General features: G+C 42.7%; 1 protein-coding gene across 1 annotated transcript in view; it reads left to right on the top strand.

Annotated features, from left to right (window-relative positions):
- MUC2 (mucin 2, oligomeric mucus/gel-forming) overlaps nucleotides 1-26,124 on the top strand; it is a 78,320-nt gene extending 52,196 nt beyond the window's left edge. Inside the window, exons 49-76 of the mRNA XM_032690376.1 lie at nucleotides 92-283; nucleotides 1,348-1,587; nucleotides 2,531-2,770; nucleotides 3,722-3,913; nucleotides 4,978-5,217; nucleotides 6,161-6,400; nucleotides 7,352-7,543; nucleotides 9,165-9,404; nucleotides 10,478-10,717; nucleotides 11,878-12,114; nucleotides 13,191-13,900; nucleotides 14,984-15,158; nucleotides 15,711-15,958; nucleotides 17,094-17,277; nucleotides 17,400-17,604; nucleotides 18,225-18,403; nucleotides 19,040-19,109; nucleotides 19,417-19,517; nucleotides 19,675-19,706; nucleotides 19,881-20,055; nucleotides 20,623-20,727; nucleotides 21,332-21,372; nucleotides 21,985-22,107; nucleotides 22,550-22,645; nucleotides 23,277-23,405; nucleotides 24,069-24,108; nucleotides 24,400-24,529; nucleotides 25,929-26,124. Of these exons, the coding sequence (XP_032546267.1) occupies nucleotides 92-283; nucleotides 1,348-1,587; nucleotides 2,531-2,770; nucleotides 3,722-3,913; nucleotides 4,978-5,217; nucleotides 6,161-6,400; nucleotides 7,352-7,543; nucleotides 9,165-9,404; nucleotides 10,478-10,717; nucleotides 11,878-12,114; nucleotides 13,191-13,900; nucleotides 14,984-15,158; nucleotides 15,711-15,958; nucleotides 17,094-17,277; nucleotides 17,400-17,604; nucleotides 18,225-18,403; nucleotides 19,040-19,109; nucleotides 19,417-19,517; nucleotides 19,675-19,706; nucleotides 19,881-20,055; nucleotides 20,623-20,727; nucleotides 21,332-21,372; nucleotides 21,985-22,107; nucleotides 22,550-22,645; nucleotides 23,277-23,405; nucleotides 24,069-24,108; nucleotides 24,400-24,529; nucleotides 25,929-26,124 (5,192 nt within the window). The remainder of the gene's footprint in view (nucleotides 1-91; nucleotides 284-1,347; nucleotides 1,588-2,530; nucleotides 2,771-3,721; nucleotides 3,914-4,977; nucleotides 5,218-6,160; nucleotides 6,401-7,351; nucleotides 7,544-9,164; nucleotides 9,405-10,477; nucleotides 10,718-11,877; nucleotides 12,115-13,190; nucleotides 13,901-14,983; nucleotides 15,159-15,710; nucleotides 15,959-17,093; nucleotides 17,278-17,399; nucleotides 17,605-18,224; nucleotides 18,404-19,039; nucleotides 19,110-19,416; nucleotides 19,518-19,674; nucleotides 19,707-19,880; nucleotides 20,056-20,622; nucleotides 20,728-21,331; nucleotides 21,373-21,984; nucleotides 22,108-22,549; nucleotides 22,646-23,276; nucleotides 23,406-24,068; nucleotides 24,109-24,399; nucleotides 24,530-25,928) is intronic.
- The last annotated feature ends 475 nt before the right edge of the window (nucleotides 26,125-26,599 follow it).

Here is a 26,599-nt window from a genome sequence, read left to right as displayed (position 1 = left end):
CTAACATGCAATTTCTGTTCAGTGTGTTTGGAGTCCCACTCATGCATCTTGTGCCTCTGTCTGTTTTCTCTGTGCCTGCTGTTTCTAACAGGCCCAGGCTCATCGACACCAAGTACGGCATCCCCTTCAACAGGATCAACTACCACTCCCACTGCAAGACCAGGGGAGACTTCCACCAGCACTGCCAGCACCACGGTGCCCCCCATCAGCACCACCAGCAGCAGCACCCTGGGGACAACCACAACTGTTCCTGGATCATCGACATCCTCTCCAACTCCTGAAGGTATGTTCCCTATACCAATAATTCCCACCAAAATCCCTCTGCCTCCAACTGCAGAACCAACAAATGATTCTGTGGCTCTGTTGTCATTTTTTTCTTTTTATGGGAGAAATGGTGTTGAGTGAGCACCTGCATTTGTGCATCTGTATGGGATCAAGGATGGGTGTAATTGCTGGGCATCTGCTGGAACAGCCTGTACCCAAAGCTGGCTCTTGGGCTGGCTGCTTGAGAAGGTACAAAGATTCAGGGGTCCTGGATAGAAGGTCTTGGCTTCCCTGATTGTACAGGGCTCCAAGGAGATATTTCATCCTGGTGCCCAGCTTAGACAAATGCTGAACGGGTGGGAAAACTTCCTTTTGCTGCTGTTGGACCCTGTGCTTCCGCTGTCAAGAATATAGTCATTGTGCCCGTAGTGTGCAATTGGAGCAGAGCTTGGTATTGTGGCACTCTAATTTCAACACTGTTTGGGCACAGCTGTGTAGATTTTCTGCCTTTCTCCTCATTGTTTGCCCTGGGAATAGTTTCACTCTGCAGGCTGCCACTTGATGTGAACTGTGGTCTTTAGCTGATATGATCCACTAGTACTCTGGTCCTTCATCAGAGTGACATCACTCTACAGGGAAATCCCATGAAAATCAGGCAGGAACATATTTCCTTCCCTGGCCACAGCTTCCACTCTCAGCTCTTACTGCAGGATTTAATGGGGTGTTTAGGTAATGACGAAGAGATAGAAAACCTCAGCCAGATCAAAAGCATTACTCCATCCATCTCCTACCTATTGGTAGATCTTTCTGATTTTGTGAGAAGCACCTTCCAGCACCATCCCTAGCCTCTTTGCCAGGAAAGGAGGGTCATGACCTTGTCTGTGTGCAGATTTTCAAGGAGTCTTCTTTCTGGGGCTAGAAAGGAAGGGCTACCGATAGAGGCCTTTCATGTGACAAGAGTGAGCTGACCTCATTCCACCTGTGGCAGCTGTCTAACATGCAATTTCTGTTCAGTGCATATTGAATCTCACTCATGCATCTTGTACCTCTGTCTGTTTTCTCTGTGCCTGCTGTTTCTAACAGGCCCAGGTTCATCGACACCAAGCACGGCATCCCCTTCAACAGGATCAACAACCACTCCCACTGCAAGACCAGGGGAGACTTCCACCAGCACTGCCAGCACCACGGTGCCCCCCATCAGCACCACCAGCAGCAGCACCCCACGGACAACAACTGTTCCTGGCTCATCAACAACACCCATCTCAACTACTTCAAGCACATCTCTGCCAACACCACCATACACCACCACCCTACCAACTCCAGGTACTTCTGCATTCTGTGCTCTTGAATATTCCATTGATTTTGGAAAAGTGGAAGTCCATAATCACGTCCATTTTGCCACTGTATGGGATTGTGGATAGGTATAGATGGTGGGCATGCACTGAAACAGCCCATGCCCAAAGGAAATCTTGCTTTTCCTGCTGTTAGACGTCATCCCTCAGTGGTGAGAATGTAGTCACTGGAGCTGTGGTGTGCAATTGGAGTGGAACTTTTTCTTGTGGCACTGTCATTTCAGATGCTTTTGGGGAACAACTCTGCAGACCTTCTTTCCTACCCCCTCTTTGTCCTGTCACTGCTAATGGTTGGCAGTGGTTCTAGATGTAGGAAGGAAGGATTCTCCTGGCAGGCTTTTGGGAACAATTTCACTGCACACTGCCACTTGATGTGAACTGCAGTCTTTGGCTGATGAGATCCATTAGAATTCTCGGAGGCCTTACATCAGGGGGGCAATGAGCCAGAAGAATATCACATGATAATTAGGCAGGAACATATTCCTGTGCATATTTGGTTCTCTGACCACACCTTCCCCTCTCTGCTCTTACTCCTAGAGTTAGTGAGATGTTGTAGGTGATGTGGCCGAGAGAGAATGATCAAGCCAGATCCAAAGCGTTACTCCTCCTCATCTCTTGCCTATTGGCAAGAGGTCTTTGTGCTTTTGTGAGAAGCGCCTTCCAGCATCATCTGTAGTCTCTTTGGTAGGAGAGGAGGGCCATGACCCTGTCTGTGTATGGATTTGCAAGGAATCTGCTTCCTGGGGCCAGAATGGAAGGGCTACTGATAGAGGCCTTTCACGTGCCGAGAGTGGGCTGACCTCTTTCCATTTGTGGCAGCTGCCTAACATGCAATTTCTGTTCAGTGTGTGTGGAGTCCCACTCATGCATCTTGTGCCTTTGTCTGTTTTCTCTGTGCCTGCTGTTTCTAACAGGCCCAGGTTCATCGACACCAAGCACGGCATCCCCTTCAACAGGATCAACAACCACTCCCACTGCAAGACCAGGGGAGACTTCCACCAGCACTGCCAGCACCACGGTGCCCCCCATCAGCACCACCAGCAGCAGCACCCTGGGGACAACCACAATTCCTATTGAATCACCAACACCCACCCCAACTACTTCAAGCACGTCCACACCCACACCAACATTCACCACCACCGTACCACCTCCAGGTACTTCTCTGATCGGGGCTCTTGTGTGTTTCCTTGTTGTGAGAGAAATGGAGCTGTGGATGCATCTCCATTTGTGCCTCTCCGTGGGATCAGGGATGGGTGTAACTGTTGGGCATCTGGTGAAATAACTGGTGCCTTAAGCTGGCCTTTCAGCTGGCTATTTCATTTGGAACATGGATTCAGGGCTTCTGGGGAGAAAATTAAGTCAGTGGACCCATGGTGTGCCATTGGAGCGGGGCTTCATTTTTTAGCACTGGCATTTTTGGTGTTTTCACAGAGCTGTGCAGAATTTCTTTCCTTTCTCTTCATGCATTCCCTGTCCCTAGTAATGGTTGGCAGTGGTTGTAGATGTAGAAAGGAAGGATTCTCCTGGCAGGCGTTTGGGAACAGTTTCACCCTGCAGACTGCTGCTTGACGTGAACTGTGGTCTTTGGCTGATGACATCCAGCAGAGCTCTGGGAAGCCCTTCATCAGGCTGACATCAGACTACAGGGAAATCCCATGAAAATCAGACAGAAACATATCCCTGTGCATACTTCCTTTGCTGACCAGACCTTCTCCTCAGTGCTTACTCCGTGACTTAGCGAGATGTTTATGTAATGAGGCAGATACAGAAAGCCCCATCAAGATCCAAAGCACTGCTCTAGCCAATCTCTTGAATATTGGCTGGTCTTTCTGATTTTGTGAGAAACACCTTCCAGCATCATCTGTAGTTTCTTTGCTAGGAGAGGAGGGCCATGACTCTGTTTGTACACAGATTTGGAAGGAGTCTTCTTTCTGGGGCCAGAAAGGAAGGGCTACTGATAGAGGCCTTTCATGTACCAAGAGTGGACTGACCGCTTTCCATCTGTGGCAGCTGCCTCATATGCAATTTCTGTTCAGTGTGTGTGGAGTCCCACTCACGCATCCTGTGCCTTTGTCTCTTTTCTCTGTGCCTGCTGTTTCTAACAGGCCCAGGTTCATCGACACCAAGCACGGCATCCCCTTCAACAAAATCAACAACCACTCCCACTGCAAGACCAGGGGAGACTTCCACCAGCACTGCCAGCACCACGGTGCCCCCCATCAGCACCACCAGCAGCAGCCCTCCAGGGACAACCACAACTGTTCCTGGATCAACAATATCCTTTCCAACTCCTGAAGGTATGTTCCCAATGCCAATAATTCCCACCAGAACCCCTCTGCCTCCAACTGCAGAACCAACAAATGATTCTGTGGCTCTGTTGTCATTTTTTGTATTGCTGTGGGAGTAATGAAGGCCTAAGAGCACCTGCATTTGTGAACCTGTATGGTATCAGAGATGGAAGTAATTACTGGGCATCTGCTGAAACAGCCTGTGCCCAAAGCTGGCTCTTGGGCTGGCTGCTTGAGAAGGTACAAAGATTCAGGGGTCCTGGATAGAAGGTCTTGGCTTCCCTGATTGTACAGGGCTCCTAGGAGATATTTCATCCTGGTGCCTCGTTTAGACAAATGCTGAACTGGTGGGAAATCTTGCTTTTGCTGCTGTTGGACCCTGTCCTTCTGCTGTCAAGAATATAGTCATTGTACCCGTGATGTGAGATTGGAGCAGAGCTTGGTATTTTGGCACTCTAATTTCAACACTGTTTGGGCACAGCTGTGTAGATTTTCTTCCTTTCTCCTCATTGTTTGCCCTGGGAATAGTTTCACTCTGTAGACTGCCACTTGATGTGAACTGTGGTCTTTAGCTGATATGATCCACTAGTACTCTGGTCCTTCATCAGAGTGACATCACTCTAAGAGAAATCCCATGAAAATCAGGCAGGAACATATTTCCTTCCCTGGCCACAGCTTCCACTCTCAGCTCTTACTGCAGGATTTAATGGGGTGTTTAGGTAATGACGAAGAGATAGAAAACCTCAGCCAGATCAAAAGCATTACTCCATCCATCTCCTACCTATTGGTAGATCTTTCTGATTTTGTGAGAAGCACCTTCCAGCACCATCCCTAGCCTCTTTGCCAGGAAAGGAGGGTCATGACCTTGTCTGTGTGCAGATTTTCAAGGAGTCTTCTTTCTGGGGCTAGAAAGGAAGGGCTACCGATAGAGGCCTTTCATGTGACAAGAGTGAGCTGACCTCATTCCACCTGTGGCAGCTGTCTAACATGCAATTTCTGTTCAGTGCATATTGAATCTCACTCATGCATCTTGTACCTCTGTCTGTTTTCTCTGTGCCTGCTGTTTCTAACAGGCCCAGGTTCATCGACACCAAGCACAGCATCCCCTTCAACAGGATCAACAACCACTCCCACTGCAAGACCAGGGGAGACTTCCACCAGCACTGCCAGCACCACGGTGCCCCCCATCAGCACCACCAGCAGCAGCACCCCACGGACAACAACTGTTCCTGGCTCATCAACAACACCCATCTCAACTACTTCAAGCACATCTCTGCCAACACCACCATACACCACCACCCTACCAACTCCAGGTACTTCTGCATTCTGTGCTCTTGAATATTCCATTGATTTTGGAAAAGTGGAAGTCCATAATCACGTCCATTTTGCCACTGTATGGGATTGTGGATAGGTATAGATGGTGGGCATGCACTGAAACAGCCCATGCCCAAAGGAAATCTTGCTTTTCCTGCTGTTAGACGTCATCCCTCAGTGGTGAGAATGTAGTCACTGGAGCTGTGGTGTGCAATTGGAGTGGAACTTTTTCTTGTGGCACTGTCATTTCAGATGCTTTTGGGGAACAACTCTGCAGACCTTCTTTCCTACCCCCTCTTTGTCCTGTCACTGCTAATGGTTGGCAGTGGTTCTAGATGTAGGAAGGAAGGATTCTCCTGGCAGGCTTTTGGGAACAATTTCACTGCACACTGCCACTTGATGTGAACTGCAGTCTTTGGCTGATGAGATCCATTAGAATTCTCGGAGGCCTTACATCAGGGGGGCAATGAGCCAGAAGAATATCACATGATAATTAGGCAGGAACATATTCCTGTGCATATTTGGTTCTCTGACCACACCTTCCCCTCTCTGCTCTTACTCCTAGAGTTAGTGAGATGTTGTAGGTGATGTGGCCGAGAGAGAATGATCAAGCCAGATCCAAAGCGTTACTCCTCCTCATCTCTTGCCTATTGGCAAGAGGTCTTTGTGCTTTTGTGAGAAGCGCCTTCCAGCATCATCTGTAGTCTCTTTGGTAGGAGAGGAGGGCCATGACCCTGTCTGTGTATGGATTTGCAAGGAATCTGCTTCCTGGGGCCAGAATGGAAGGGCTACTGATAGAGGCCTTTCACGTGCCAAGAGTGGGCTGACCTCTTTCCATTTGTGGCAGCTGCCTAACATGCAATTTCTGTTCAGTGTGTGTGGAGTCCCACTCATGCATCTTGTGCCTTTGTCTGTTTTCTCTGTGCCTGCTGTTTCTAACAGGCCCAGGTTCATCGACACCAAGCACGGCATCCCCTTCAACAGGATCAACAACCACTCCCACTGCAAGACCAGGGGAGACTTCCACCAGCACTGCCAGCACCACGGTGCCCCCCATCAGCACCACCAGCAGCAGCACCCCACGGACAACAACTGTTCCTGGCTCATCAACAACACCCATCTCAACTACTTCAAGCACATCTGTGCCAACACCAACATACACCACCACCGTGCCACCTCCAGGTACTTCTCTGATCGGGGCTCTTGTGTGTTTCCTTATTGTGAGAGAAATGGAGCTGTGGATGCATCTCCATTCGCGTGTCTCTGTGGAATCAGGGATGGGTGTAATTGTTGGGCATCTGGTGAAATAACTGGTGCCTTAAGCTGGCCTTTCAGCTGGCTATTTCATTTGGAACATGGATTCAGGGCTTCTGGGGAGAAGATTAAGTCAGTGGACCCATGGTGTGCAATTGGAGCGGGGCTTCATTTTTTGGCACTGGCATTTTTGGTGTTTTCACAGAGCTGTGCAGAATTTCTTTCCTTTCTCTTCATGCATTCCCTGTCCCTAGTAATGGTTGGCAGTGGTTGTAGATGTAGAAAGGAAGGATTCTCCTGGCAGGCGTTTGGGAACAGTTTCACCCTGCAGACTGCTGCTTGACGTGAACTGTGGTCTTTGGCTGATGACATCCAGCAGAGCTCTGGGAAGCCCTTCATCAGGCTGACATCAGACTACAGGGAAATCCCATGAAAATCAGACAGGAACGTATCCCTGTGCATAGTTCCTTTGCTGACCAGACCTTCTCCTCAGTGCTTACTCCGTGACTTAGCGAGATGTTTATGTAATGAGGCAGATACAGAAAGCCCCATCAAGATCCAAAGCACTACTCTAGCCAATCTCTTGAATATTGGCTGGTCTTTCTGATTTTGTGAGAAACACCTTCCAGCATCATCTGTAGTCTCTTTGCTAGGAGAGAAGGGCCATGACCCTGTCTGTGCACAGATTTGGAAGGAGTCTTCTTTCTGGGGCCAGAAAGGAAGGGCTACTGATAGAGGCCTTTGATGTGCCAAGAGTGGGCTGATTTCTTTCCATTTGTGGCAGCTGCCTAACATGCTATTTCTGTTCAGAGCATATGGAGTCCCGCTCACGCATCTTGTGCCTTTGTCTCTTTTCTCTGTGCCTGCTGTTTCTAACAGGCCCAGGCTCATCGACACCGAGCACGGCATCCCCTTCAACAAAATCAACAACCACTCCCACTGCAAGACCAGGGGAGACTTCCACCAGCACTGCCAGCACCACGGTGCCCCCCTTCAGCACCACCAGCAGCAGCACCCTGGGGACAACCACAACTGTTCCTGGATTATCGACATCCTCTCCAACTCCTGAAGGTATGTTCCCAATACCAATAATTCCCACCAGAACCCCTCTGCCTCCAACTGCAGAACCAACAAATGATTGTGGCTCTTTTGTCATTTTTTGTATTGCTATGGGAGTAATGAAGGCCTAAGAGCACCTGCATTTGTGCATCTGTATGGGATCAGGGATGGGTGTAACTGCTGGGCATCTGTTGAAAGCTGGCTCTTGGGCTGGCTGTTTCATCTGGAACAGGAATTCAGGGATCCTGGATAGAAAGTCTTGCATTCCCTGTCTCAACAGGGCTCCACAGATGTATTTCATCCTGGTGACCAGCTTAGACAAATGCTCAGCTGATGGGACAATTTGCTTTTGCACCTTGTCCTTCCGCTGTCAAGAATGTAGTCATTGTGCCCATAGTGTGCAGTTGGATCAGGCCTTCAGTTTTTTGACACTTCCAATTCAGGGGCTGTTGGGCAACAGCTGTAGGGACTTTCCTTAATTTCTCTTCCTCCCTTTCCCTGTTAGTGATAAGGGTTGGCATTGTTTATGGATGCAGAAAGGAAGGATTCCCCTCACAGGCTTTTGGGAACAGTTTCACTCTGCAGACTGCCACTCTATGTGAACTGTGGTCTTTGGCTAATGACATCCACTAGAGCTCTGGGAAGCCCTTCATCAGGCTGACATCACACTGAGGCAGCCTGTGCCCAAAGCTGGCCCTTGGGCTGCTTATTTCGAAGGAACAACAATTGAGGGTTTCTGGGGAGAAGGTCTTGGCTTCCCTGACTCAACAGGGCTGCGGGGATGTATTTCATCCTGATGTCCAGCTTAGAGAGATGCTGAACTGATGGGAAACCTCACTTTTGCTGCTGTAGGACCTCATCCTTCATCTGTCCAGAATGTAGTCAATGGACCTATGGTATATAGTTGGAGTGCGGGGTTTGTTTGTTGGTACTGGTAATTTAGGCACTGTTTGAGCTCAGCTGTGCGGACTTTCCTCCATTTCTCCTCTTTATTTTCCCAGTCAGTGCTAAAGGTTGGCAGTGGTTATGGATGCAGAAAGGAAGGATTCCCCTAGCAGGCTTTAGGGAATAGTTTCACTCTGCAGACTGCCACTTGGTGTGAACTGTGGTCTTTGGCTGATGACGTCCAGTAGTGCTCTGGGAAGCCCTTAATTGGGCTGACATTACACTGCAGGGAAATCCTACGACAGTCAGGTGGGAACATACTCCTGGGCATAGTCCCTTCCCCGATCACAGCTTGCACTCTCACCTCTTACTCCATGAGTTAGTGAGGTGTTTAGTTAATGAGGCAGAGATAGAAAACCCCAGCCACATCAAAAGCATTACTCCACTCCATCTCTTACCATTTGGTAGATATTTCTGATTTTCTGAAAAGTACCTTCCAGCACCATCCCTTATCTCTTGCTAGGAGAGGAGGGCCATGACCCTTTCTGTGCAAAGATTTCAAGGAGTCTGTTTCCCAGGGCTTGAAAGGAGGGGCTACTGATAGAGGCCTTTCGTGTGCCAAGAGTTGGCTGACCCCTTTCCATCTGTGGCAGCTGCGTAACATGCAATTTCTGTTTAGGGCATATGGAGTCCCACTCATGCATCTTGTGCCTTTGTCTGTTTTCTCTGTGCCTGCTGTTTCTAACAGGCCCAGGTTCATCGACACCAAGCACGGCATCCCCTTCAACAGGATCAACAACCACTCCCACTGCAAGACCAGGGGAGACTTCCACCAGCACTGCCAGCACCACGGTGCCCCCCATCAGCACCACCAGCAGCAGCACCCTGGGGACAACCACAATTCCTATTGAATCACCAACACCCACCCCAACTACTTCAAGCACATCCACGCCCACACCAACATACACCACCACGGTACCACCTCCAGGTACTTCTCTGATCTGGGCTCTCATATGTTCCTGTTCTTTGAGAGCAATTGAACTCAATGAGCACCTCCATTTGTACCTCTGTATGTGATTGGGAATGGGTGTAAGCTGCTGGGCATTCCCTGAAATAACCGGTGCCCAAAGCCGGCCATTGGTCTGGATATTTCAGATGTGTTGAGGATTTAGGGGTCCTTGGGAGGAAGTCTTGGCTTCCCTTACTCAACAGGTTTCTGGGAGGTATGTCATAGTGTAGCCATATATTACACAGATATTGAAGTGACGGGAAATCTTGCTTTTGCTGCTGTTGCACCTCATCCTTCAGCTCTTGGGAATGTTATTCTTGGACCCATGTTGTGCAATTGAAGTGGTGCTTGGATTTTTTGACACTGCCATTTTGGGCAGTCTTTGGGCACAGCTGTACAAACTTTCCTTACTTTCTCCTCCTGCTTTGCTCTGTCAGTGCTAACAGCTGGCAGTGGTTATAGATGTAGGAAGGAAGGATTCCCCTAGCTGGCTTTTGGGAACAGTTTCACTCTGCAGACTACCACTTGGTGTGAACTGTTGTCTTTGGCTGATAACATCCTCTAGTACTCTGCGAAGCCATTCATGAGGGTGACATTAGGACAAGTACATGACAATCAGGCAGGAACATATCCCTGTGCGTGCTTCTTTCCCTGATCACACCTTCTCCTCTCAGCCCTTACTCCATGAGGTACAAAGATATTCTAGATAATGAGGCAGATACAGAAAGCCTCAGCCAGATCAAAAGCGTTACTCCTCATCATCTCTTGCCTATTGTACGTCTTTCTCTTTTTGTGAGAGACACCCTGAAGCACCATCCCTAGTCTCTTTGCCAGGATAGGATGGCCATGACCCAATGGATTTGCGAGGAATCTTCTTTCTAAGGGCAGAAATGAAGGGCTAATGATAGAGGCCTTTCCTGTGCCAAGAGTGGGCTGACCTCTTTCCATCTGTGGCAGCTGCCTAACATGCAATTTCTGTTTAGGGCATATGGAGTCCCACTCACGCATCTTGTGCCTCTGTCTGTTTTCTCTGTGCCTGCTGTTTCTAACAGGCCCAGGTTCATCGACACCAAGCACGGCATCCCCTTCAACAGGATCAACAACCACTCCCACTGCAAGACCAGGGGAGACTTCCACCAGCACTGCCAGCACCACAGTGCCCCCCATCAGCACCACCAGCAGCAGCACCCCGGGGACAACCACAATTCCTATTGAATCACCAACACCCACCCCAACTACTTCAAGCACATCCACGCCCACACCAACATACACCACCACCGTACCACCTCCAGGTACTTCTGCATTTTTTGCTTTCATATGTTCCCTTGCTTTGGGGGTAATGGAAGTTCATGAGCACCTCTATTTCACAGAAGGATTTGAAAGAATATTCTGAGATGGAATGGCTCTTACAGGGATCAAACCCACAATCTTGGTGTTATTTGCAGCATGCTGTAGGCAACTGAGCTAATCTCGGGGGCTATTCTTGCCTCTCTATGGGCTATAATGTAGATGTAACTGCTGGCTATCCTCTGAAAGTGACCTGTGCCCAAAGCTGGCCCTTGGGCTGCTTATTTCGAAGGAACAACAATTGAGGGTTTCTGGGGAGAAGATCTTGGCTTCCCTGGCTCGACAGGGCTGCGGGGATGTATTTCATCCTGATGTCCAGCTTAGAGAGATGCTGAACTGATGGGAAACCTCACTTTTGCTGCTGTAGGACCTCATCCTTCATCTGTCCAGAATGTAGTCAACGGACCTATGGTATATAGTTGGGGTGCGGGGTTTGTTTTTTGGTACTGGTATTTTAGGACTGTGTGAGCTCAGCTGTGTGGACTTTCCTCCATTTCTCCTCTTTATTTTCCCAGTCAGTGCTAAAGGTTGGCAGTGGTTATAGAAGCAGGAAGGAAGGATTCTCTTGGCAGGCTTTAGGGAATAGTTTCACTCTGCAGACTGCCACTTGGTGTGAACTGTGGTCTTTGGCTGATGACGTCCAGTAGTGCTCTGGGAAGCCCTTAATTGGGCTGACATTACACTGCAGGGAAATCCTACGACAGTCAGGTGGGAACATACTCCTGGGCATAGTCCCTTCCCCGATCACAGCTTGCACTCTCACCTCTTACTCCATGAGTTAGTGAGGTGTTTAGTTAATGAGGCAGAGATAGAAAACCCCAAGGCAGCTCGAAATTATTACTACTCCTCCTGGTAGTTCTTTCTGGTTTTGTGAGAGGCAACTTCCAGCACCATCCGTAATCTCTTTGCTGGGAAAGGAAAGCCATGATTTGCAAGGAGTCTACTTTCTTGGGGCTAGTTATAGAGGTCTTTCCTGTGCTGAGACTGTCCTGAGTGCTGTAGGTCTGTGTCAGCTGCATAATATGCTATTTCTGTTCAGTGTGTATTGGGTCCCACTCATGCATCTTGTGCTTTTTGTTTTCTCTGTGCCTGCTGTTCCTAACAGGCCCAGGTTCATCGACACCGAGCACGGCATCCCCTTCAACAGGATCAACAACCACTCCCACTGCAAGACCAGGGGAGACTTCCACCAGCATTGCCAGCACCACGGTGCCCCCCATCAGCACCACCAGCAGCAGCCCCCCAGGGACAACCACAACTGTTCCTGGATCATCAACAACCACCTCACCTCCTATAAGTATTGTCACCAGGACCCCTCAACCTCCAACTACATTACCATTAGGTAATTCTGTGGCTTTCTTTTCCTTTGTGGGTTTGAGAAATTTGGATTTATTAGCCGCTTACCATGTGTCTTAGTTTTTATACTCTGCAGGAGTGTGGTTGATATATATTTCCAAAAAATCATACAAAGCTAACATTTTGGCAGCAATGTCAATATCCTCTGCCATCCCTGGGAATCTTCCTCTGTAAGAATACATGAAGTACATGAAGGGGTTTGCCTGTTCTCACCCAGATGTAAATTAATTTTTGTTGAAGGACTCTCTCTGTGGACTGTGTGGGCAGAAACAGTGTACCTTACTTCCTCCAGCATCATTACTGCACTCTTATTATGTACACAGTACTGCTCTATCTACCATGTATCACATGATGCTATAAAAGCACAAACAGATGGCTCTGAGACTGGCCTCTGAGTTCCCTGGACACTTTCTAAAATGCTGATTAAATACTATTCTAAAGGAGTCTGCATGACCCGTAATGAAAACTGGCCATGTGAAAACGGAAAACCAGGAAAGTGAATTGGGGTTCCTAACATCCCAAAATATCTTACGAGTGAGTAATCTTAAAGGTCTGGGAGTTAGATATAGAACATATACTGGCTCCAGCAACTGCTCAGTTTCGTTAGAATCAAATGACTGAGCATAATCAATGGTGGTATGAACGTGCCACATGAAGTAGCACAGGGAGTAATGGTCTGTCCATAGAATATAGTAAGATGGCAATACAGAATTAATCAAAGAGTTCACTGAGTATTGATCGCTCAGTGGATTCCCCTGGATTTAGGACAGCTGAACTCTTCTCTGCAGTATCAAGTTTTAACATTACAGAAGCTCTTCCACCTGAGACTGATTGTTGATCAAGCTTTTATATCAATGTCTCCTATAGAAGATGTAGGAGATTTTATTAATAATCCCTCTGTGATGCAAAAACCATTAATAAAACAGTTTCTGTTTTATTCTTATCTAAAAACCCTATGCTTATATTTGTTGAATTACATTTGCTTATTAGAAAATGAGATGAAATTATGAAGAAAATGCAATTTCCCTACCTAAAATACTGTGTTTTCTCCCTGTCATAAAGAGGGTACAACACCTGGACCAGAGACACCGACAAAGACAAGTACTCCAGTTACTCCTTCAGCAACTCCACTGCCAACAACTAGAACAACAGAAACAGGAAGTACAGTGTTTACCAGAAGCACCACTATTCAGCAGTCAACATCCTCGGTGTCAACAAGCCCAGTGACCGTCACCACCTCTAAAGTCCCTGAAACAGGATCGACCCCCAAAACTACCCCTTCAGGTCCCACACCCTCAAGATCTACCAGCACCACACCAGTAACAGAAACACCTAGCCATGAGACCACTACCACCAGGACCGCGAGCCCCCCAACAGGATCACATACTGCCCCTGTCAGCACCACAACTTCAGGACCATCCTCTCTGGGGTCTACTCCTAGCAGTACTGTATCTCTGTCTTCAGCATCAACCAGCTCTGTGCCAGTCACCACCTCTGGTACTACTCCAACCAAAACCTTTACCACCACTTCAGGAACCACCTCTAGCAGTTTTACCATAAGCACTGCAACCACCACCTCCACCACCTTAGAAACTCTTTCACCTGGCTCAACTAGTACATCTGGGCCAACTGCAACATCAACTGCAGTCACCACTACAGGAAGTTCTACATACACTACCGTTACTCCAGTTAGTGGCTCAAGTTCAACTACAGGTCTAACACCAACTACGCCTAAAAAAATATGTTCTATTTTACCTGATGAATCTTATGAGGTGAGTAGATCTCATGGTTTTTTTAGCATTCTGATTTGGATGGAGACTAGACACATAACTTCAATGTTAGTAACATACAGAGTAGGCATTGAACTGGATAGAAAAGGAAGATTCAGCCTGTTCTATTTCTTTCTGTTTTCTTGGGTATCAGCAAGACTTCTAATGATATTCAGATGATATATATTGCTATTAATTCTTCAAGGATAGTTTTTAAAAAGCTTTCTTCAAGGAGCTAGATCCCCGTTCAGTGTTTCTCTTTATTGCAGGATAACTTTAATGAAGAGGTAACCAAGAGCTAAGTGGTGCTAAACTATCTTTTCTGTTTCTGCTTTTGACTAGGTCCAAAGTGGGAAAATATTGTGTGTTTACAGTGCAGCCCAATAAGAAACCAGAGCATTGAATTTGTCTGAGTTTTGAAAGAGTCATACTTGTTCATATTCTGGTTTCAGGAGAGGACTATGAAACAGATCACCAGATTCAAATGCTCGTCAAATTTGACTGAGAGTTCTGATTTTTTTTTGAACCCTCCACCTCTGACAGACAAATTAATGTCTTGTACAATTCTAAAGCCTCCTCACAGCTTAGATGCCTATCAACTTGCTCAGTAGATATGCAGGAATGAAAATTATACATGGTTTGACAAAACAGTGGAAGATAGAAAAAATGCATACAGTCACAATGCATGCACATAATCACCTTGGACGTTTCTTCTCGAACAGCTGGCATTCACTGTAGCTTTAGCTGGTAATCTGTTCTAAACATTCATGGAAGGGAATTGATCATATATGGAACATTGATATTGGTCAGTGTCTTTCACTGTTGCTTAGAGAAGCTGTCCAGGTGATGAGATTAGATCAAACATGTAACTTTTAGATAGCTGAGACTAGAAAAGGTGATTCCCATTTCAGTTTAGTGCCTTGACTTTTGCAAGTAACGCTTTTAACTTAGCAGCTTTTCAGATTTCTGCTGGGGAAAAAGTTGTCATTAAACATATGGTGTTTTAAAAATCTGCAAAAGATAATCAGACTCACTGCTTCATAAGGTTTCTCTCTGTCTTCCCCCTTCCCCTCTTTTCAAACACAGGAAGGTGAGTCATGGTGGCTCTGTAACTGCACTAAGGCAATATGTATAGAAGACAATATCGTCCAGGTGATTCCCATAATCTGTAATCCACCTCCTAAACCTACCTGTGCCAATGGGCTTTCTCCTGTGCCAGTCATTGATGAGGATGGATGCTGTTGGCATTGGGAGTGTGATTGTAAGTATATATTTTGTTGAGTATTTAATCTCCTGTGGGAACAATACTACTGTCATGACTAACAATATTTATTAGGGGACAAGATTGCACAAGACTGTGACCCTCAGTCTTCTAATGTGGGTCTGTTTGGAGTGCTTCATTGATTCTTTTTTGCTAACTGAAGTGTTTGCTTAAGTTGCCATCATATCTACATAACTGTTGGGTTAGTAGAATAAAATGGTCTCCCAAAGCAAGATTTAAATGTTCAGATGCAGACTATAGGGTAGAAGCCTATATATTGCTCGTTCAGACTATTGGTAAAGATATATCTGTGGTACAGTTAATCCTATTCTCAGTTGTCTGTCAGTAATGTCAGATGAACTGTGCCTTGAAAGAGCCTGTTTTTTTATTGATGACTCCTACATAACAAGCTCCTGCATTGACAAACACACTTAAAAAACTTAAATGCTTAAAGTTCGATGAGATGATTCTCACATCTATAGATTTTGTTTGTAGTCTGATCTGATTCTGTATGTTGCCATAAGAGTCTGACTTAGCTGTATGCTTTTTTAGGCTACTGCACTGGCTGGGGAGACCCACATTACATGACTTTTGATGGACTGTACTACAGCTACCAAGGGAATTGTACATATGTGCTTGTGGAAGAGATTAATAAGAAAGTTGACAACTTTGGTGTCTACATTGATAACTACCATTGTGATTCACGGGATGTGGTCTCCTGTCCTCGAACGCTCATTGTGAGACATGAAACTCAGGAAGTGAGGATAGCAACGGTGAAACCAAATACTGTAGAAGTAGAGGTATGAGAGAATGTTACCATTGATTTTGATATCACATCAAAATGATAAGTATATTCACAATGTTTGGAAAAAAAATTAAAAGTAGTCTGTGGTTTAGATTCAATAACAGTTTAGATTATAAAATGGGACTGATTTGAAGGACTGCTTTTTTGACACTAAACATGAGAGAAAAAATTATTCTTATCTTTTTAATCTCAAATATTTTCAGTGCCCTGTCTCTCCTAAATGCACAAGTGTGGACAAATTACTAAGAGTTAAGGATATAAAATAAGTTGATTTATAATTAATGTTAATGTAACAAAGGAAACAATAAATGTTGAATGGGAGGAGGTAATGTAAAGTAGACATAACAATAGAGTACTAGCCTTAAGCCTTTTTAAAAAGTTACATTACTAGCTTTGATTTGTTTCACCTTTTTAACTTTTGGAATAAGAGCACTTACATGTTTATTTCATTGATAAATATGACGTCCTGGCTTTGGACCTTCAAAATTGGATGAGAAGTGTTTGTAGCTTTACGCTGTTTATTTGGTTTATTTTTGTACATTTATTTTTGTACATTACTGTGTGAGAATATTATGTCAGATTGCAGCATATTGTTGAAAATTCGCAACATTTAGACCTTCTTTTTTTCTCTGAAGCAAAGAAATCTGCCATTGCTGAGTAAAAGTAGTAGTGTTAGTTCATAGAATCACAGAATCATATCCTGGCTACAGTATTTAAAAAAATAATACAGATTTAGTCTTATTTCTTTCATTCAGTTTTCCAACAAGCATATTCCCTTTATTCCAAGAAAGTTAAAACTTTATACAGTATAAATTTAGGAGAATTTTATATTCCACATTCACAAGGTGTCCTCAATGCCATAGTCTCTCTAATGAGTCTGTTAAGTTAGGATTTAGCTAGTTTAAAACCTGAATTTTATCTTAATTTAACAGAGGTTGATAGGCTTTTTTTGGCTCAGAGAAGAAAAGTTTGGCTTTCCAGTAATATAAAAGGAAACACAGGGACACTTGATACAAATGAAAAGGATATTATTTACCTTTACATTCTCTCTGCAATGCAAATGAACAGTCAATTGTTTTCTAAAGTCAAACTAAATATATGCCTCTTTTCTATTTTCCTTTGTTTATTAGGTGACAGTAAACAATCAGTTAGTGGCTTTGCCTTATAAAAAGTTTGGCGTGAGCATCTATGAGTCAGGCATAAATCGTGTTGTGGAAATTCCTGAGCTAAAAATGAATGTGACCTACAATGGCTTGTCCTTTTCTATCAGAATGCCCTACAGCCTGTTTGGCAACAACACTCAGGGACAGTGCGGTAAGGCTTGCTCTTGCAATATTTGTACTCTCAGAAAACCACAATGACAGCCCTGCTACAAAGATGAATAGAATTTGATAACAAATCTGTGAGTGAATTCTTTCTCCCCTTACCAATCTTAGGTACTTGCAATAACAACACTGCAGATGACTGCATGTTGCCGAATGGAAACATTGCAGAAAACTGTGAAACCATGGCAGATCACTGGCAGGTTGTTGATCCCTCCAAACCACAGTGCTCTCCAGGCCTAAATCCTACAAGTTCACCTAGCACAACTCCAGCAGAGCCTTGCAAAGAATCTTCCATCTGCGAGCTTCTTTTGGGAAGGTAGACATTCCTCTTGGGTTTACAAGCCTGGTATCTTCAATTGAATTGGCAATTTTAGGATTAATTTGTCAATGAAAAGTGTTTCTACCTTTTATTTCTTGTAGCTTTGTGGGTTGCTTCCACTCCTTTTACTTTTTCTAGTTGTTATTCTTTGCTGACAGTTTTCTTTCAACCCGCTGACTGCTATGTTAACCTTCATTGATGTTCTCATGTGCTTCTACAGTCTTTGCCCTCCTCTGTCCTATGCCTTTTCCCACATTCACTTAGCAGAAAACAGAGTCCAACTGAAAACAAAGATCTTAATTTTGAAAACACCGTGTCAGAATTAAAAAACCCCCAAACCCAAACAAAATGTCTTTAAAGAGGGAGCACATGGTTGCACTCAGTAATATTCATGTAGCTCCTGGCCTGAAAATACTTGTGTCTGAGAGCTTTGTAGGTGAGTGGAGAATACTTTAAGATATGTTGAAAGGTTACAATCTGGATAAGTGCTCTCAGTAAAAATCTCTCATCCAAAGTCCATGTCCACATCTTCTGTTGCCACATCATACCAGGTTAAGCACATTGAAAAATTTATGGATCATTCAATAACTAATAATGATAAATATTTCTGTTTCTAGTGTGTTCAAGCCATGCCATGAGTTTGTGCGGCCTGAAAAATACTATGCAGCCTGCATTTTTGATAGCTGTGTACTTCCCAACCTAGACCTGGAATGCTCAAGTCTGCAGATCTATGCTGCCACCTGTGCTGATCAAGGTGTATGCCTTGACTGGAGAAGTCACACCAATGGTGTATGCTGTAAGTATTTGGCCATTTATCTTGAATTATTAAGGAAGATTGTATGGAAACATTTCAATAGTAATGTCATACTGCTTTCCGAGCAATGAAGACAACAATAAATCACACCAGCTGCTTTCCTTAAGTAATTTTGCAGTTAACATTTTTAACAATGGAAATTTAAATGAGCCTGCAAAAATAAACATCTGTTGACTGTGCCAGAAACATCTGTATCAGTGCACCTTTTATGTACACAGAAAGTTTTGTGTTTTGTAAGCATCAGCAGATCACTCTATTTAGTGATATATGCATTACTTTTCAGTTGTAGTAAGAGGACGACAAAGAGTAGGAATACACTCCCTTCTGAGAATTTGTGCAAAAGAGACTGAAATGATGAAAAAGAATTGTAATCGAGATGTAGACTCTTGGCTTTATCACATTAATGTAAAGATGGTTCCCTATCTCTGGCTAAATTGCATAAAATAATTTCATTCGGAGACATGAGTCTGATATCTGAGATTTTTTATCCTTGCTTCTCAGGGTTGTCACAGATACATAGGAAAATGAGTAAACACTGTTTAAGTTCTTGGCATAAGGTCATGAGGCTTTTATATGACAGTTACTGAGCTCTTCCTCCTTTTTATTCTTCCATTCCAGCTCATGAATGCCCCTCAGGAAAAGAGTTCAGAGCATGTGGTCCTATTAAAGAGCCAACCTGCAAATCAAGGTAAATAATTAGTTAGTTATACCTTCCACAACTATTCACTCATATCTAATGCACAGGTGAATGAGGAAAATCAACCTCCTTTCATATCTTAAACTGACAAATTTGTTACCACTGTTCTGTTGATCCTATGTCTGGGTGCCTCTACTGTTTATGTTGTTCAGCTAGACCAAACACAAACACTGATAATCCCTAATCACAAATCTGCAGATCATTTGGCACTGTATCTTCAGTGAAAGGTTATTTGGCATAATCCTCCTCTATGTGCCTATGACAGTAATGGTGTTCCTCTGAACATTTTGTTTCATAGTCACCAAAATGAAACTTCAACTAAACAAGTGGAAGGCTGTTTCTGTCCCAATGGAACAATGCTGTATGACTCTGGCGTGGATGTCTGCGTGAAAACCTGTGGTGAGTTTTACCACTTCACTTGGATGCATATTTGCTTCCTCTTTGTTGTTTCCTTCTTATGTATGCAACACAGGTCTGACTGTATGCAGTCAACATATAGTAGAGATGCCTACTGGTATGTAACTGGTAATGGAGATTTATTTTGATATTTTCACAGGCTGTGTTGGAGTGGATATGATCCCAAGAGAGGTACAACGCCATATGCTTTTGGATTAAAAGTAGAAGTTGGGGGTTGGGAGAAGAGAGCGGTCTCCACTGGTGCAGGCTTGTTTTGTGGTTTCCCAACTTCTTATTCCTGATTTTACTTCTGTTCTTTTTAATTGGTAACTGTGCAATCACTGATTTTATTTTCTTTAATGACAGTTTGGGGAAAAGTTTATAGTAGACTGTCAGGACTGTGTTTGCCTGGAAGGGGAATATGGCATTGTATGCCAGCCTCATCAGTGTGCTGAACAACATGTCACTTGTAATGGAGAAGGCTTCTATCAGGTCACTGAAGTCAATCCTGAAGACTCCTGCTGCCCTCTTGTCACCTGCAGTGAGTTTATACTATGTTTCTAGTTTTTCTATACTGCTTAGAAACAGAAAGAGACTGAACTACTTTAGCACCAGAGACCTGCAGCAGTTAGTCCCAAAACAGTATTTTTCCTCATGCCTTTTAAAATCAGCAATTAAAATGCATTTTAATATTGAAATGATTCAGGATAACTGAATCTACAGTTATGAGACTCAACACAACTCAATTTCTAGTTCTTGAGTTTTATTCAAGCAAGAACTCTCTGTGGATTTTCATTTTGTAGCAGTTGCCTATAATACTGGAGAGAGTAACAGCTGTTCATTACTTCTCTGCATAGAATTGGGATACTTTATTAATACAGGATAATTACCTAGTAGAAAAAGTTTCATAAACTAATGCAGTACCCCCAAATCAGTGCCTAGATTTACTAGGAGAAATATGTTCCCTTTCTGCAGTTTGTTTATCTGAAGAGAATCTGATCTGTTTCCTATGGAAAGTTCATCCTAAATGCTTTGATAGATGCTTATTTCTAGTAGTTGTGATTTAGTGTACTTTTTGGCTTATTCTTTTTTTTTTTTTTTCCCTCAGAATGCAATACAAGCCTCTGCACAGCTAAAGCTCCCAAGTGCACACTGGGATTTGAAATTCATTCTTATATTCCCAGTGGTCAGTGCTGTCCTGTGTACCAATGTGGTAAGTTCCTTGGAAATATATTACAATGATTAGCATTATATATTACAGAATTTATCATTACACTTAGTAAGACTGTATGCAATAGCCTATTGAAGGAAATATTCAACACAGTCAGATTCTAGAAATTAGTTACTATTAACATTGGTTACTACTGCTATAGTTATGACAACTAGGAAATCAGAAACACCTCAGGTGACTCAAGTTCAATTCTCCTGATTGTAAATACATGTAAGATCAGCTATAGAATTAACTGTGACTGTGGTCTCAGCTTAATCTAGCAAAAAGTCCCTATAAGCATCCCCAGTAGAAGACAGCTTTACAAAGACTACTTTGTTCTTGGTAATTGAAAGAAGGAAGTACTTGGTACCTATTAACTGGACATTCTTGGCTATGAACTGGACTGCTTATATTAGGACAAATCTTCCCTTTTTGCACATGCAGTATTAGTTCTTATACTTTATACATGTCATGTCTGCTACCAGAATGGAGGAATAACCAATGAATTTGAATTCATTGTGGAAGAAATGAGTTTGACTAGAGTGGTGTGAAGACATTTTTTATTCTTTTTTCCTATGTTAACATCTAACTTCTTGCTTATTAACAGTTCCCAAGGGGGTCTGTGTTCACGAGAGTGCTGAGTTCTTGGTAAGTTCTAAAAATGCCTAAAAGACCAGTTAGTATACTTGATCACAAATACTGTGAAGAGGTTTATCCATTACAATCAGTATTTTAGAAATTTTCCAATTTCTGTCGGGAGGTCATCAATTTCACAAAACCTAAATCTCTCCTGAAAAGGTTGTTGTGTATGAAAGAAATGGAAGAGTTGCTTGTATGTCAGTATCAGGAGAGAGATTTGGGTTAAATGTGCTTGCATTTTAAAAAGTCAGTCCCCATTTATTGTCAGTACATTGTTGCAGTTTTAAGACTCTGCTTTCAAAAATTAAAAGATATGTGAATAAGTGCTATTCTAAACAAACCTAGACTTCTAATAAATTCTCTTGGGCCTAGTAATTGTACCTGTCCTTTTAATATCAGAGTTTATCATTGCTATGTAGGACTTCAGTAAAGACACACATTAAATTATATTCAGTGTTTAAAATGTTGTCTTTATAAATGGCTAGCCAGATAGCTATCCAATTGTCTTTAAGATTTTTTCCTTTTCCATTGCTTGATTTACAGATTTTTTGAAATTAATAAATGTCTGTCAAACATGTCATATACCATTTACATATGCTTTTTTTTTCTTAAAATTTTTAGCCTAACTCCTCAGTCTTTGTTGATAAGTGTCAGAATTGTTTCTGCACAAATGAAGTTAACGTCAGCACTCAACTGAATATCATCTCATGTGAACCTGTTCCATGCAATACATATTGTGAACCGGTAAGTGACAAACTTAAACAAAATACCAAAATACCATATCACTGATCAATGAGTGGTATTAAGCAAAGAACAGGGAGCTGAAATTCAGAGACCAACTTCAGTGTGGATGCCAACTGTCCTTTGAGGAATCTGCTGCATGCAGCTTGACTTCATAACTGACAGTATTCAGTTCATATTGGCCAGATTAGCGGGGAAATTTCTGTAGAGCACTTAATGGAGGGATATTCAATTATTAGGCATATTTATTGCATTGCAGTGCTTTAATTTATTCCATCTATAATCTGCTTTTATTATTTGTCTTCTATTGGATTGGAACACAGAAAGTCACAAATCTAGAGTGCACTTCAAAGTATAATCAATCAATGGATTGGTATGTTTTCATTTATTTCTCAAAAATTCATCTATTATAGTGCTATTGTTTTTAATTAATTTTAATATCTAGGGATATGAACTTCAACCAGTGAAAGGTGAATGTTGTGGAAGATGTGTGCAGACCAAGTGTATTATACATGCAAACAATGATGAACTCATCTTGAGTGTAAGTATGCTCTACGTTCTGTGTCTCTGCCAAATATGTAAAGTTCCCTGTTTCAGAAGGGGAACATCTCCTTGCCAGAGACAAGGCTTAGTGTAAGTTTGCACCTGAAAGATCAAAGACTCATCTAAAGCAAAACCTATCTACAGTATTTTGACCCAAAGGTAGGTCTCATGAAATCAAATTTTCTGCAAGGCTCTTCTTGGAATGACAAATCCAATACCATCGGAAGGGATTTTCTTTCAGTTGTCTGGAAGCTTGGGCTTATCTATGTTGTTTGATTTCTGTATGAACACTAGTAAAGTCTGTATATGGAACAATTGTATTGCCCCTGTAGGGTGGAAGTTTAGGGTTGTTCTTAATTAGCATGTAATGGTCTAGCTGTGTGTGGATGATTTTGTTAAGGTACTCTACATAGTTTAGAGGCATTTTTCTTTCTCAAGGAAAATCCCATGTAAAACTGAAGATTCTTTCCATGTATGGCACATTGCAGTACATGTAACAATCTGTATCTGAAATGGCTGTTAAAAATAATTTACTGGGAAACAAGAGGAAAGTCATTGTCAGAGGACAAGAAAATTTCTCTCTGAGCTCCCTTCAGCTTTTCTTATTACATTTTGCATTTTGCTTGCAGCCTGGAGAGTTTAAAAATGATCCTAACAACAACTGCACCATTTATAGCTGTGTAGAGATCCACAACCAGCTTATTTCTTCCACATCTGAGATTACCTGTCCAGCATTTAATGAGGACAGCTGCAAACCTGTAAGTAAAAATGGAAAATTTACCCTCTACTCCATATATAGATTACTTCAGTTTAGTTCAGCCATCTAACTAAGAACAAAAGTAAAATTAAGCTCTGATGACCCTTCACCATAGCTTCTCAGTCACAAGGGCAAAAGTTTCTAATGCATCCATGCACAGCCCTATACAGTGTATAAAATATCTGGGTGAGAATTTGAGGCTTATAACTGGTAACTGTCTCTCAGTAGCCAAAATATTGGTCAACACTGAGATACTAAGTCTTTGCTGATTCCTTTTTTTGGGGTCCTGTCTGAACAGGAACCATGTTTTCTTGAATGTTACAGAAACAGAAGTTGTTCAGTAACACTGTGCATACTCCTCATTCAAATACAGAAAACTTAAAGAAAGCATTTATTGGAATAGTTTCTGAGGAAAAATGACATTATGTTAACTGTAGACTTCCTTCAAAGAGTTATTTTTATTTTCACAATCCTTTTTAAATTGATAGATATCAAGTCTGGAAGAGACCATTATCTTTACCTATTCAGATTGATGCTGCAGTGTTCACTGGTCATTTCCAACCATTGACTGACGAATTGTTCTCTTTAGTTATTGACCTAAAAGCCTCTTTCAATACTGAGAAATAAAACAATATAATTTTTTTTTCTTTCTTTGTTCTTTTAGGGAACTATTTCATTCTTACCTAATGGTTGTTGCAAAACCTGTAAGTATCCCAGTGTATCTGAATCAACAATACAGAGACTGAATTGTCTTCTTTAATCGAACCATTTTCCAGCAATAGAGGCTGATATATTTCTATTTAAATAGATATTTTTATATTTATGTTTGTTATTCCAAGCATTCACTGTCCAATCTCTCTGGAAAAGTGTAAGCTGAAGCAGAAAAACCACTTAAGACAGTTCTTTGAGTGCACTAGTGAAGCCGAGGGAATGCTGAACTGCAAGGAATTTCTGGAGGTATTTCACTGTGCATATTTTCTGATCTTTGCCTATAGGTGCACCTCTGGATAGCAGTACACCGTGCTCTGTCCGTGAAAGAGAAGACTTTATTGTCTATAATGGCTGCCGTTCCGTGGACAGAGTTGTCATGACTGAGTGTGAAGGAACATGTGGAACCGTCTCGCTGTAAGTAAACTTATCAGACAATGAGATTGAAATTCTGCTGGCACTGAGCTTGTTTATATAAAAGGAACAATAAATAGGCAGACTACAGAATGGTAGAAGACTTGGGACTATCTGCTCCCCAAATCATAGACACAAAATCATGAAATCTGTGACTGAACAGTTGATTTGTCTTAATGCAAAGCAGAAGAATGTATTAAATTTCCTTGGGATTCAAACAGATATGATAAGGTCTATTCATCCAGTAACAGCTGCCTTGTCTGTCATTTGTGTCAGACCACCTTTGCTAAAAATCATCATGAAAGAACATGGTTAATTTCCTGTAATAGGAATGAGCCCAGGGAGCAGCCAGACTTGATACTCTTAAGCTCAAAAGCTGCTTCTCAATAGTTAACATCTAAAATGAAATACACATACATCTTTTAAAGGAAGATTCAAACCTACAATTTTTATACAGTAAATAAATTAGAAAACTATTGCTTTAGGGATGGTATTAGTAGAGTATTTTGACTGTACATTTTTCTCTGAAATGAGAGAATATACAAAAAAGTGGCTATAAGGGAGTGGCTAGTAGGACACCTGGTAGTGAGCACTGGAAAAACGCAATTCTAACTCCCCAAAGAAACTGTCACTTGCTGCCTGTCACTGAGTATGCCACAGGGTACCTTACATGGGAGAAAACTGATTTTTAGTATCACATGAAACTATGATTGGCTGGGGAGTTTATTAGTATTTTGAAATACCTTATCATCCTAGGGTCTTTCTGTGGTTGCTTCTGCACACAAATACAAAAAAAAAAGGTGGATCTTGACGCAGTTCATAGCCTGATATAGACATATTCTGCAGGTTAGGAATGGTGCTTGGGAAGCTGATGAACAAAAGACTGCAAAAAATACTTTGAGATAGAAACAGAAAGAGCTGCTGCTTCCCTTTCCTGTTAATACCACCCTGACTGGGATATGCATTTTATTCCCATGATGCAATTGTAGCTTTTGTAGACGATTGATGTGATGCCATTCTATATGGCGTTGTAGCCCTTTGCCTATGCAGTTTTCATATTCAGGTTAAGGCTTTTTCTCCCCCTAAACTGTTGATCTGGTGTATTTAACATCCATCAGTGCTAGGATTATGAGAAGGATCTAAGGAAGCTGATGATCTTGTACTCGCTGAGGGTTTTTTATAGGACTTTGATATGAATGGTTTTACCAAAAAAAAAGAAATCTCAGCAAGTGCAATGAACTTTAAAAGCATATTATTATAATCACTGTTCTGTTAGATGAGCTTAGCGCTTCCATTAGCCACAACTGTAGCGTCTCACAGGAGTTCTGTATGTGATTTCACCCTTTCCTTCTGTATGTTGGCTTCTGGCACTGAGTAACGTTGCCATTTTCTATTTTATTAGATACTCTGCTGAGGCCAATTCTATGGATCACAGCTGTTCCTGCTGCAGAGAATCAAAGACTACTGAGAAGTATGTGGTACTGAAGTGTCCTGGTGGGCACTCAATGTCACATAAGTACATCTATGTGGAAAGCTGCAGCTGTCAAGACACTCAATGCCAGAACCCACAATCCAGTGAGTTGCAGACAAGAAAATGACAAGGGCCATCAGCTTAACATCAAAATGAAGACAGAAAAAAACTAGCAGCATTTGACTGAAAGGCCTGTGTACCATTCTTAGCTTTCTTGACTACTTTTGAACATTGCTCTTCCCAGTAAATGTATCCTATTTGTTCTCTGATTAATTTGAACAGGGCTCTATTTATTTGTGACAAAATAAGAACACAAATTTGTATTCTTCCAAGTGCACAGCCTTTTGGATCCTTTTGCAATCTGCTTATTTTCTCTGAATGATTAAAGGCACATTTCAAAAACACATGGCTTCTGTAGTTATTTACGTACTGTTTTCATTAGTCTGAGTTTTAAAAGAGAAGAAAAGTTCTTTTTCAAGTTAATGGAGGTTGAGTGATATATATCCTAAATTTTTTGGGGGGGTCTATTTCTGGCTCCCTAAAAACTGAAATTTCAATGTTTAAGGTGGGAGAGAAGTTGATTCTGTCTGCCAGAACAAAGC

The sequence above is a fragment of the Chiroxiphia lanceolata genome, chromosome 6, assembly GCF_009829145.1.
Source record: "Chiroxiphia lanceolata isolate bChiLan1 chromosome 6, bChiLan1.pri, whole genome shotgun sequence".
NCBI classification, from domain to species: Eukaryota; Metazoa; Chordata; class Aves; order Passeriformes; family Pipridae; genus Chiroxiphia; species Chiroxiphia lanceolata.
Note: the sequence above shows the minus strand (reverse complement) of the source record. Positions and strands in the feature narration are given on the sequence as shown.